Genomic DNA, 14,222 nt, shown 5'->3' with positions numbered 1-14,222 from the left:
AAAATTTTTGCAAAAGTTTCTTTCTATAGAAAATTTTGTAAAAATGTTATGTCTATATTTTGTCAATTTTTATTTCTTTGGAAAATTTTGTCAAAATTTTATTTCTTTAGAAAAATTTTTACAAATTTCTATTTCTATAGAAAATTTTGTCAAGATTTTATTTCTATAGAAAATGTTGTCACAATTTTGTTGACGCAGATTTTTTTTTAAATTTTCTTTCATATATCAAATTTTAATAATTAATTATTTTATAGAAAATGTTGTCAAGATTTTATTTCTGTAGGAAATTCTGTCAAAATTATGTTTAAATAGAAAATTTTGTCAAAAATTTTATTTATATAGAAAATAGATTTTATTTCTATAGGAAATTCTGTCAAAATAATGTTTAAAAAAATTTATTTCTATAGAAACTTTTCTCAAAATTTTATTTCTATTGAAAAATTTTATCAATATCTTTTTTCCAAATAAAATATTCTCAAAAATTATTTCCATAACAAATTTTCTCAAGATATAGAAAATGTTGTAAAAATTCTATTTCTTTAGGAAATTTTGGAAAAATTTAATTTCTATAGAAAATTTTGTCAAAAATTTACTTCTATAGAAAATTTTCTCAAAATTTTATTTCTATAGAAAATATTGTCAAAATTGTATTTCTATAAACAATTTGGTCAAAATGTTATTTCAATAGAAAATTGTGTCACAATTGTGGCAACCATTGTTATAAGCGGGATGACAAAGTTATTATATCCCCCATCCAATGGTGTAGGGTATATAACAACATAATTTTAATTGCTTAAAATATTATTGCAAATTATATTATTGTGTCTATTACTATTTCTGCAATCCCTTACTTGTATACACTGAATTTTTCTCATTTATTGTTGCCATAGTGATAAAATTGTAAAGATACTGCTATTACTTAGCTCCATGACAACTATTTTGTACACACGTATTTTCACTATATTTCTCTTAATGCAATACACAAAGGCTATTACGATTATATTACATCCCCAAAGTATGCTTCATTTCATCTGCACTCAATCATCCCTCCAAAGAGTATACTATAATATTTGCAATGTATTTGTTATACACAAGAGATACTTCTATTATTAAAATATACTTAAGGACGTTTTTCTTATATTTTTACATTTTTTTTCTCCACATTTATTTTTAATGTGTAAAGCTCAATTGCTTAATATTTCATGGCCCACCTTCTCATCCTACGACAATAGTATGTAGTCTTGTAATTATCATTAGTGGCATATTTTTTTCGGGAATGCGGGAGAATCGAAAAGGGGGGAGGGGACGAGGTTTATGTTTTAACACAACATACAGACGGACATTTGACGAATGTTTCAAGAACCCCTAGATTGTTCCATCTCATTGAATGTCTCCTCTTTTTGGGAGAGGAGGGTATTATGATTCTTCTTGCAATGGTCTTTATGATGCCTCGGTAAAGCTGTGTCTTATTACGTCCGCTTTAGCCCGCACAACATTTACCATTAATGTCGCAGTTACAGTACATTTATTACCACTTTGATTGCTATATGCGAAAGATAAACTATGAGATGACCCATCATACAGGCCAACGAAAGGACCAAAGGACCCACAAAGCACATACAGAGAAAAGGAAATCATTAAATTGTATCGTTTCATATATTCCGTTTTTATGTGGATGCCAAAGAAACGAGCGATAGCAACCGTCATCATCATGTTCCGTTGGTCCTCTAGATACAGATACTAACCAGTCCATGTACGAATGTGGTATAAGTGGCAACGTTACAATGCAATAGTGTTGGTACCTCTAGGACCAACCATCAGGATACTCTCTACATTTTTCAATTCTCTCATTGCTGCTTTTGCTTATCTTATGTCAAACAGGACACTCATAATTTTACGTTTTATCCCCAATAGGAGCTCAGTCCATTTACAAGGACCAAGTACCAGAATGGGAAGGACATTGCAGGATTGAAGGATTCTAAAAATTTCCCACAGGGATAGTTGTTGTAGAAATAATTAACCACACTGTGTTGATGTTAGTCATCGTTGTGAGATTCACAAGAAAAAAATTGTGAAATGTTCTTGTGTGTGTATGTGTGAATACCTGTCGATAGGTTCCTAGGGGTTTTTGTAGAGATGAATTTGTCTATCTGTCTCGATGGACTAGCATCAGGTCACCCGTTACAATACTAAATTGACATTGACAGGAATTGTGATGAAAAAAAAGGGTGTGTACATTTTGAAATACAAAATGCTCCCCTAAAATCCACTTTGAATTAATAGTGAATATTGTGGTTAGACAAAATTTTCTATAGAAATAAAATGTTGACAAAATTTTCTATAGAAATAAAATTTTGACAAAATTTTCTATAGAAATAAAATTTGGACAAAATTTTCTACAGTAACAAAATTTTGACAAAATTTTCTACAGAAATAAAATTTTGAGAAAAAATTCTATAGAAATAAAATTTTGACCAAATTTTTTATAGAAATAAAATTTTGACAAAATTTTTTATAGAAATAAAATTTTGACAAAATTTTCTATAGAAATAAGATTTTGCAAACTATTCCTCTCCAATTAAGAGGTACTTCACATATTTTTATAGAAATAAAATTTTGACCAAATTTTCTACAGTAACAAAATTTTGACAAAATTTTCTATAGAAATAAAATTTTGATAAAATTTACTATAGAAATAAAATTTTACAAAAATTTTCCACAGAAATAACATTTTTATACAATTTTCTTTAGCAATAAAATTTTAACAAAATTCTCTATAGAAAAGAAAATTTTGACAAACATTTCTATAGAAAATATATTTTGACAAAATTTTCTAATGGAAAAAAAATTGCCAAACTTTTCTATGGAAAAGAAAATGTTGACCAAATATTCTATAGAAAAAAAATTTTGACATCATTTTCTATAGAAACAAGATTTGGACAAAATTTTCTATGGAAATAAAATTTTGACAAAATTTTCTATAGATATAAAGTTTTAACAAAAATTTCTATAGAAATAAAATTTTGTTAAAATTATCTATGGAAATAAAATTTTGTTAAAATTATCTATGGAAATAAAATTTTGACTAAATTTTCTATAGAAATAAAATTTTGACAAAATTTTCTATAGAACTAAAATATTGACAAAATTTTCTATAGAAATAAAATTTTTGTTTTGTTATTGTTGGGTTTGTTCTTTAAGCATTGTTGTTGTTTTTTTATTTCAACTTAAAACAAAACAAAATATTCTATAGAAAAAAAATTTTGACTTCATTTTCTATACAAACAAGATTTGGACAAAATTTTCTATAGAAATAAAATGTTGACAAAATTTTCTATAGAAAAAAATTTTTGACAAAATTTTCTACAGCAGCAAAATTTTGACAAAATTTTCTACAGAAATAAAATTGTGAGAAACAATTCTATAGAAATAAGATTTTGACAAAATTTTCTACAGAAATAAAATTTTGAGAAAAAATTCTATAGAAATAAAATTTTGAAAAAATTTTCTATATAAATAAAATTGTGACAAAATTTTCTATAGGAATAAAATTTTGATAAAATTTAGTATAGAAATAAAATTTTACAAAAATTTAGCACAGAAATAAAATTTTGATAAAAATTTCTTTAGCAATAAAATGTTAACAAAATTTTCTGTAGAAAACAAAAAATTGACAAACATTTCTATAGAAAATATATTTCGACAAACTTTTCTATAGAAAAGAAAATGTTGACAAAATATTCTATAGAAAAAAAATTTTTGACATCATTTTCTATAGAAACAAGATTTGGACAAAATAAAATTTTGACAAAATTTTCTATGGAAATAAAAGTTTGACAAAATTTTCTATGGAAATAAAACTTTGACTAAATTTTCGATAGAAATAAAATTTTGACAAAATTTTCTATAGAACTAAAATATTGACAAAACTCTCTATAGAACTAAAATTCTAGCAAAATTTTTTATAGAAATAAAATTTTCAGAAATTTTTCTGTAACAAAAATTGACAAAATTTTCTATAGAAATAAAATTTTGACAAAATTTCCTATAGAAATAAAATTTTGACAAAATTTTTCTATAGAAATAAAATTTTGATAAAATTTTCTTTAGCAATAAAATGTTAACAAAATTTTCTGTAGAAAAAAAATTGATAAACATTTCTATAGAAAATATATTTTGACAAAATTTTCTAATGGAAAAAAATTGACAAACTTTTCTATGGAAAGAAAATGTTGACAAAATATTCTATAGAAAAAAAAAATTTGACATCATTTTCTATAGAAACAAGATTTGGACAAAATTTTCTATGGAAATAAAATTTTGACAAAATTTTCTATAGATATAAAGTTTTAACAAAAATTTCTATAGAAATAAATTTTTTTTAAATTATCTATGGAAATTAAATTTTGTTAAAATTTTCTATAGAAATAAAATGTTGACAAAATTTTCTAAAGAAATAAAATGTTGACAAACTCTCTATAGAACTAAAATTCTAGCAACATTTTTTATAGAAATAAAATTTTCAGAAATTTTTCTATAACAAAAATTGACAAAATTTTTCTATAGAAATAAAATTTTGACAAAGTTTTTCTATAGAAATAAAATTTTGACAAAATTTTTCTATAGAAATAAAATTTTGTTTTGTTATTGTTGGTTTATTCTTCAATCATTCTGTTGTTTTTGATTTCAGCTTAAACTATCATAAACCTTTTTTCGGAAGGTTCACGTGTGGTTCACTTTGGGTTTAGTGAACTGCCTGCATTTATTCTGATAATTGGTTCATTGTTTTGCTGCTAGTAGAGGATGCTGATGAGGAATGTGGTAATTCCGAAACGTGCGTCCATCCAACCATCTTGCAGTCTATAGGGCTTTGCCCAAATAAATTTGATAAACATTATTTTCTATTTTTAGTTTAGTCAATGCATGGTTTTAAGCTGAAATCAAAAACAACAGAATGAAATAAAATTTTGACAAAATTTTCTATAGAAATAAAATTTTGATAAAATTTTCTATAGAAATAAAATTTTGACAATTTTTTTTCTATAGAAATGAAATTTTGACAAAATCTGTCATCTGTTTCTATCAACATTGTATATTACTCCTTAAATTGATTTAATCTCTATTTTTCTTAATAGACATTTTACATGAATTCTATGCATCTTTAACATATTTATACTTGCAGATATATATTCCACTCAACATCTTACGATAAGTATCTACAATTTTCACATAGAAATGTAAAGTTTAATCAACTTAAACAATGAACTATTGTAACATCTATCATTCTTTTTAGAAAATTTCAAGAAACAGGATATCCGTCGTTCTTCCACACTCTCATTTCTCTCAAAGGAACATTTAACACAGGATGATGGCTGGCCAGTGCTCTGAACATTGAGGTTACTATACAAATGAAAGACATGATGTGCCGTCCAACAACAACAAAATGAATTATATCCTCCAACATTTCAACTTTGGCTTCTATTACGATCTTCTTACTCAAACTGAAATGGTTGAATAGTTAGTGTCAGGTTACAGATGATTTCAGAGCAGTTCTTTGGCCCCTACAAAATAAAATGCCATTCAAGAACCCCAACTAACCATTTTCCCTGAGACGAAGACGTGCAATTTCCCCCCCTTTATGCAGAACCATTCATTCATGAAAAGATTGCCATCATTTAGATCAACATTAGTTGCAGTATAGCAAATAGAAGTTCACTCTACCACAATCAATGGCTAGTGGAACACCTTCGAATGTACCAGTTCTGCATACAAAATAACCAGAGGAACATGTATAAGGATTGCTCTAGAATAGCCAAATTGAAGTCCAAGCATCTAGCATCGCCATGTGTTTTAAATTTGAATATTTGAGTTCAAATTTCAAGGGAGTAATAAATCTCTGATTTTTTTCTCCTACTATTCGCTGAATGGAATTGCATAGGAAACCAGCACTACAGAAATAACAACATAACTAAAGGAGATAAAATATGGAGTTTGCTAAATTGAAGCAGAAAACACAAAATAAAGGAGTGCTACACAGATAGAAAAATTACCATTGAGTATGATAGAATTAAAAATTTGAGCAATTTATCAATTTTCTTCTGAGACTTAATTTTTATTTCAACAGAAATTTTGGTCAAAATTTTATTTCTATAGAAAATTTTGACAAAACTTTATTTCTATAGAAATTTTTTTCAAAATTTTACTTTGTATAGAAAATTTTGCCAAAATTTCATTTCTATAGCAAATTTTGTCAAAACTTTATTTCTATAGAAAATTTTGTCAAAATTTTATTTCTATAGACAATTTTGTCAAAATTTTATTTTTATAGAAAATTTTGTCAACATTTTATTTTTATAGAAAATTTTGTCAAAATTTTATTTCTATAGAAAACTTTGTCACAAGTTTATTTCTATAGAAAATTCTTGCAAATTTTTATTTCCAAAGAAAATTTTCTAAAATTTTTATTATATAGAAATTTTCTCAAAATTTTATTTATACAGATAATTTTAACAAAATATTATTTCCATAAAACATTTTGTTAAAACTTCATATATATAGAAAATTTTGTCAAAATTTTATTTCTATAGAAAATTTTGTCCAAATTTTTTTTTTTCTATAAAAAATTTTGTAAAAATTTTATTTCTATACAAAATTTTCTCAAAATTTTATATCTATAGAAAATTTTGTCCAGTTTTTATTTTCTATAAAAAATTTTGTTAAAATTTTATTTCTATAGAACATTTTGTCAAACTTTTATTTCTTGTCAACATTTTATTTTCATACAAAATTTAAAAAAAAAAAAGTATATACGGCCGTAAGTTCGGCCAGGCCGAATCTTATGTACCCTCCACCATGGATTGCGTAGAAACTTCTACAAAAGACTGTCATCCACAAATTTCAACTCAATCGGATGAAATTTGCTCCTCCAAGAGGCTCCAAAACCAAATCTCGGAATCGGTTTATATGGGGGCTATAAATGATTATGGACCGATGTGGACCAATTTTTGCATGGTTGTTAGAGGCCATATACTAACACCATGTACCAAATTTGAGCCGGATCGGATGAAATTTGCTTCTCTTAGAGGCTCCGCAAGCCAAATCGGGGGATCGGTTTATATGGGGGCTGTATATAATTATGGACCGATGTGGACCAATTTTTGCATGGTTGTTAGAGGCCATATACTAACACCATGTTCAAAATTTCAGCCGGATCGGATGAAATTTGCTTCTCTTAGAGGCTCCGCAAGCCAAATCGGGGGATCAGTTTATATGGGGGCTATATATAATTATGGACCAATGTGGACCAATTTTTGCATGGTTGTTAGAGGCCATATACTAACACCATGTTCCAAATGTCAGCCGGATCGGATGAAATTTGCTTCTCTTAGAGGCTCCGCAAGCCAAATCGGGGGATCAGTTTATATGGGGGCTATATATAATTATGGACCGATGTGGACCAATTTTTGCATGGTTGTTAGAGATCATATACTAACATCATGTACCAAATTTGAGCCGGATCGGATGAAATTTGCTTCTCTTAGAGGCTCCGCAAGCCAAATCGGGGGATCGGTTTATATGGGGGCTATATATAATTATGGACCGATGTGGACCAATTTTTGCATGGTTGTTAGAGGCTATATACTAACACCATGTACCAAATTTCAGCCGGATCGGATGAAATTTGCTTCTCTTAGAGGCCTCGCAAGCCAAATTTGGGGGTCCGTTTATATGGGGGCTATACGTAAAAGTGCACCGATATGGCCTATTTGCAATACCATCCGACCTACATCAATAAAAACTACTTGTGCCAAGTTTCAAGTCGATAGCTTGTTTCGTTCGGAAGTTAGCGTGATTTCAACAGACGGATGGACGGACGGACATGCTCAGATCGACTCAGAATTTCACCACGACCCAGAATATATATATATATATATATATATATATATATATATATATATATATATATATATATATATATATATATATATATATATATATATATATATATATATATATATATATATATATATATATATATATATATATATATATATATATATATATATATATATATATATATATATATATATATATATATATATATATATATATATATATATATATATATATATATATATATATATATATTCTTTATGGGGTCTTAGATCAATATTTCGATGTGTTACAAACGGAATGACAAAGTTAATATACCCCCCATCCTATGGTGGAGGGTATAAAAATTATTTCTACAGAAAATTTTGTCAAAATTTCTATAGAAAATTTAGTCAACATTTTATGTCCAAAGAAAATTTTCGCAAAATTTTATTTCCAAAGAAAATTTTTTAAAAATTTTGTTCTATAGAAATTTTCTCGAAATTTTATTTATACAGATAATTTTAACAAAATATTATTTCTATAGAAAATTTTGCCAAAATTGTATTTCCATAGAAAATTTTGTGTTTTATTTCTATAAAAAAATTTTGTCAAAATTTTATTCTATAGAAATCTTTTCAAATTTTTATTTATACAGATAACTGAACAAAATTTTATTTCTATAAATAGAAAATTTTGTTAAAACTTTATATCTATAGAAAATTTTGTCAAAATTTTATTTCTTTAAAATTTTTTTTCCAAATTTTAATTCTATATAAAATTTTGTCAACATTTTATTTTTATAGAAAATTTTGTCAACATTTTTTTTTTATAGAAAATTTTGTCAAAATTTTATTCTATAGAAATTTTTTCAAAATTTTAATTATACAGATAATTTGATAAAGTTTTATTTCTATAGAAAATTTTGTCAAAATTTTATTTCTATATAAAATTTTCTCAAAAATTTATTTCTATATAAAATTTTCTCAAAATTTTATTTCTATATAAAATTTTCTCAAAATTTTATTTCTATAGAAAATTTTGTGAAAATTCCATTTCTATAGAAGATTCTGTCAAAATTTTATTTCTATAGAAAATTTTATGTCTGTATTTAAAGGTATATTTTTTTAAAGTGTAATAGCCTTTTCCAGTTGTCATTCTAAATTGTAAGGAAATATTTTCCCCTCCGACCATGTTGTCGTTTGTGTTATACCCACGGAATGTCTATCTGATAAGAGTACGTGCTTCAAGTGATCGGGAATTTTTGAGGCTACCATAGAATAAATACGAAAAAATTTCGCATTGGCAAAAAGTTTAATTTAAACTACAACTTGTGTTTTTTTTGTTTTTTTGGTCACATCATTTCAATATAGTTTTCCTGGCAAGGACCTTGAAAAGTTCTAATTGGCATTGTCTATGGAATGGTAAACTCTTCTTCGCTGTCCATGAAAACAGAAATTCTAGGTATGAGAGGTGGTGAGAAACGAAAATGTCATATAGGGCAGATATTATAGGCCAACATTCTGTTCAACATTTTAAATTAGCAAGATCCGGTAATAAGGTTAACTCTGATAATGAGGGGGAGGATATTAAAGTTTGCTTTGCTTTTTATTTCTTTCAGCTAATTATTTAGAGTTTATTACATTTCAATGGAAGGTCTTTTTGTTGGTAAATACGGACAATTGAAAATAATTCTTATAAAAAATAAATTAAAAAACATAAGCAATTATTTGGGAGAAAAATATAACTTGGAAAGGACACTACTGACAAGGAGGTCGCGGTACTTAATTCACACTAAACCCAGCTGAGATACCCCATTGACGTCATTGGCTTATAATTAGATGCCTTTCGATTCGTAAAATGTAAATCTCTAAATTTCAGCATTTTACTATATAGCATTTAGAAACAAAATTTTGACAAAATTTTCTATAGAAATAAAATTTTGATTATTAATTTTGTTCGGCTTGAGGTCATAGAAACAATCGATTATTGATTTGTTTTAATATTTATTTCCAATATTTCGGTTAGTGCCACTAACCATCTTCTGGGATTTTGTATCTACATAAATTACAAAAATTAAATTACTTTTAATGTTCAAAAATCACAATTTTGACAAAATTTTCTATAGAAATAAAAATTAAAAAAAAATTTAAATTTTGTTAAAATTTTCTATGAATTTGCGAAAAAACTTTCTATAGAAACAAAATTTTGAGAAAAGTTTTATATAAATAAAATTTTACAAAAATTTTCTATAGAAATACAATTTTGACAAAATTTTCTATAGAAATAAAATTTTGACAAAATTTTTTATAGAAATAAAATTTTGATGAAAATTCTCTATAGAATAAAATTTTGATTTTTGATGAAATAAATTTTTTTAATAGAAAATAATTATTCAAGATTGAGATAGTTTTTTTGTATGTATTAGTTCTTTTTATTGAAGAATAATTATTTTCTATTTAACAAAAAAGAAAGATCGAATAAAATCAAAATTTTCGAAATAAAAATTTGACAAAATTTTCTATAGAAATAAAATTTTGACAACATTTTCTATAGAAATAAAATTTTGACAAAATTTTCTATAGAAATAAAATTTTGACAAAATTTTCTATAGAAATAAAATTTTGACAAAATTATGTATAGAAATAAAATTTTGACAAAATTTTTTATAGAAATAAAATGTTGACAAAGTTTTCTATAGAAATAAAATTTTGTTAAAATTATCTATAGAAATTAAATGTTGCGAACACTTTCTATAGAAATGAAAGTTTGCAAAAATTTTCTATAGAAATAAAATTTTGACAAAATTTTTTATAGAAATAAAAATTAAAAAAAAAAAATTAAATTTTGTTAAAATTTTCTATGAATTTGCGACAAAACTTTCTATAGAAATAAAATTTTGAGAATAGTTTTATATAAATAAAATTTTGCAAACATTTTCTATAGAAATACAATTTTGAGAAAAGTTTTATATAAATAAAATTTTTATAAAAATTCTCTATAGAAATAAAATTTTAATGAAAATTTTCTATAGAAATATTTTTGTTAACTAGAAAATAATTATTCAAGCTTGAGATCGTTTTTTTGTTTTTTATGTATTAGTTCCTTTTATTGAAGAATAATTATTTTCTATTTCATAAAAAAGAAAGATCGAATAAAATCAAAATTTCCGAAATAAAATTTTGACAAACTTGTCTATAGAAATAAAATTTTGACAAAATTTTCTATAGAAGGATCATCTAATTTTCTTTACCTATTAAATACTTTCCTACACTTTAACTTTATGAAATCTTATGGAAAATATTCTATAAGCATAAAAAATGAGGATATATTCCCTTCATCGCTTCTCCTTTCCAAAAACTGGAAAACATTAATCACTTTCAATTTAATTTCATCCATAATTTCATTGTAAATCATTCATGTATAAATTTGGCCACAAACCCACAACCCATCGTGGTGCATAGTCCCTCCTCAAAAAGATTATCATTCTTAGAGTAGAGTAGAGAGATTATTAATAGCACCACTTACCAATTGCCATTGCTGTCTCCTGGGCATCGCCTGTCACCATTTTTACTCGTACACCGCTTTGCATTAGCAACTCAATTGATTCCCTTACCAAAGGTCGTGGAGGATCTGTGATGCCAACTAATCCGCAATAGACCAAATCTTGAAGATTTTTGCCTTTGGCCAATGCCAAAACCCTTAAGCCCTTACGGCCAATTTCATAAGCTTCCGCCAAGAATTCTGCCTCATTCTGCTTTGTCAATGGCATTGTTTGTGAGCCAAATTTGTATTTCGTACACTGAGGCAGGAGCATATCGAGAGCTCCTTTGGCAAAATAGATTTCCTCCTTGTTATTGTTGTATTTGTGTATGCATTTAACGGCCATCATCTTCTGTTCCGAGGAGAAAGGATATTCCTGCATGCGTACATAGTTCTCGGCAGTGGCATACATGCCATTCTTCATAGCGGCCGCTATAAGGGCACCCTCTGTGGGTTGGCCCAACAGAGTGCCATTTTGGATGTAGGCATTATTGCAGACAGCTCCGATTTCCAGCAGATTGGTGATATTCGCCTTGGCCATTTCCACATTATTGCAATTCCGAATGTGTATTTCACCCTGATCATTGTAACCAGCTCCCGTCACATCGGCCATATACCCATCCGAAGTAATGATGACAGTGACAGTCATTTCATTCTTGGTCAAAGTGCCTGTCTTATCGGAGCAGATGACATTGACACAACCCAAGGTCTCCACAGTGGGCAGTTTCTTAACAATGGCATTTCGTTTGGCCATACGCATTACACCCAAGGCCAGGGTCACCGTGACCACAATGGGTAAACCTTCGGGAATGGCAGCCACGGCCAGAGATACGGAGATATTGAACATTTCCGTTAGGGGTTTACCCTGCAGCCAGCCCAAAAGCATAATGACCCCAATAATCAGGAATGAATAGAAACTAAGCTGAGCCCCCAATATGTCCATGGACTTTTGCAGGGGGGTTTTGGGAGCCTCCTCGGCTTGCATCATTTTGAATACTTCACCAAATTCACTGCGCTCTCCAGTGCTCACCACAATACCCTTGCCATTGCCACAACGCACCAGGGTACCCATAAAAGCTATATTCTTCATATTCGTATGATCCTTATTGCCCATGCTATTCAATAGCATATCGGTACATTTCCTGGAAGGCTCTGTCTCGCCTGTAAAACTTGACTCATCTATGGACAAATCGATGGCCTCAAAGAGTCTAATATCGGCCGGCACTCGATCTCCTACATTCAAATGGACCACATCTCCCGGCACCAATTCGCGGGCCAAGAATGTCTCCAGTCGCGACTCCCGTAGACAATGGCATTCTGGTGGCACCAACTTCTTCAATTCCTCTAGACTTTTCTCCGATCGATACTCTTGAATAAAAGCTACTGTGACCACAATGATAATGGCTATCGTTATACTAACGGCATCGTCATACTGTTTCATTATAACTGAGACCAGAGCTGATCCCAGCAATAGCAGGATAAGGGGATTCTTAAATTGTTCTATGTATTTCTTCCATGTGGGCTCCTCATCGATGACATTTAATTCATTTTGTCCTATGATTTTTGCCCGATACTTTGCTTCGGTCCATTTGAGGCCGGAACGTACATCGACCTGTAAACGGCCCGCTACCTCGGAGGCACTGAATGTCGAGGCTTCGGCTGTTGTTAGTAACATTTCATGGGTTAATGTTGAACCCGTCTGTAACGAAAAGAGAAAGGGTAAAATAGAGATGAGTTTAATTATTTATATATACGAAATACAGAAAATTTTTATAGAAATAAAATGTGGACAAAATTTTCTATAGTTATAAATTTTTGACAAAATTTTCTATAGTTATAAAATTTTGCTAAAATTATCTATAGTTATAAAATTTTGACAAAATTTTCTATAGAAATAAAATTCAACAAAATGTTCTAAAGAAATAAATTTTTGACAAATTTTTCAGAAAATTTTCTACAGAAATAAAATTTTCTATAGAATAAAATTGTCAGAAAATTTTTAATAGAAATAACATTTAGACAAAATTTTCCATGGAAATACAATTTTGCAAAAATTTTCTATTAAAAATAAATTTGGACAAAATTTTCGGTATAAATAACATTTTGACATTTGGGAGCCACCGTGGTGCAATGGTGAGCATGCCCGCCTTGCATACACAAGGTCGTGGGTTCGATTCCTGCTTCGACCGAACACCAAAAAGTTTTTCAGTGGTGGATTATCCCACCTCAGTAATGCTGGTGACATTTCTGAGGGTTTCAAAGCTTTTCTAAGTGGTTTCACTGCAATGTGGAACTCCGTTCGGACTCAGCTATAAAATGGAGGTCCCTTGTCATTGAGCTTAACATGGAATCGGGCAGAACTCAGTGATAAGAGAGAAGTTCACCAATGTGGTATCACAATGGACTGAATAGTCTAAGTGAGCCTGATATATCGGGCTGCCACCTAACCTATCCTAACTTAACATTTTGACAAAATTTTCTACAGAAATAAAATTTTGGAGAAAATTTTCAATAGAAATAAAATTTTCAGAAAATTTTCTATAGAAATAAAATTTTCAGAAAATTTTCTATAGAAATAACATTTTCAGAAAATTTTCTATGGAAATAAAATTTTCATAAAAATTTCTATAGAAATAAAATTTTCAGAAAATTGTCTATAGAAATACAATTTTCAGAAACAAAATGTTCTATAGAAATAAAATAAAGTTTTAACAAAATTTTCTAAAGATATAAAGTTTTAACAAGATTTTCTATGGAAATAAAATTATGACAAAATTTTCTAAAGAAGAAAATTTAAACAAAAATTG

The 14,222-nt window shown here is 27.9% G+C and overlaps 1 protein-coding gene across 8 annotated transcripts in view; it reads right to left on the bottom strand.

Annotated features, from left to right (window-relative positions):
- Positions 1 to 14,222, bottom strand: part of SPoCk (secretory pathway calcium atpase) — a 256,319-nt gene that overhangs the window by 31,498 nt on the left and 210,599 nt on the right. For all 8 annotated transcript variants that reach the window (XM_075305464.1, XM_075305471.1, XM_075305465.1 and 5 more), the window contains one exon: positions 11,401 to 13,114. In XM_075305464.1, coding sequence (XP_075161579.1) covers positions 11,401 to 13,114 — 1,714 coding nt within the window. The remainder of the gene's footprint in view (positions 1 to 11,400; positions 13,115 to 14,222) is intronic.

This window comes from Haematobia irritans, chromosome 4, assembly GCF_050003625.1.
Source record: "Haematobia irritans isolate KBUSLIRL chromosome 4, ASM5000362v1, whole genome shotgun sequence".
In the NCBI taxonomy this organism is placed as follows: Eukaryota; Metazoa; Arthropoda; class Insecta; order Diptera; family Muscidae; genus Haematobia; species Haematobia irritans.
This window is presented reverse-complemented; position numbering and strand designations above follow the sequence as displayed.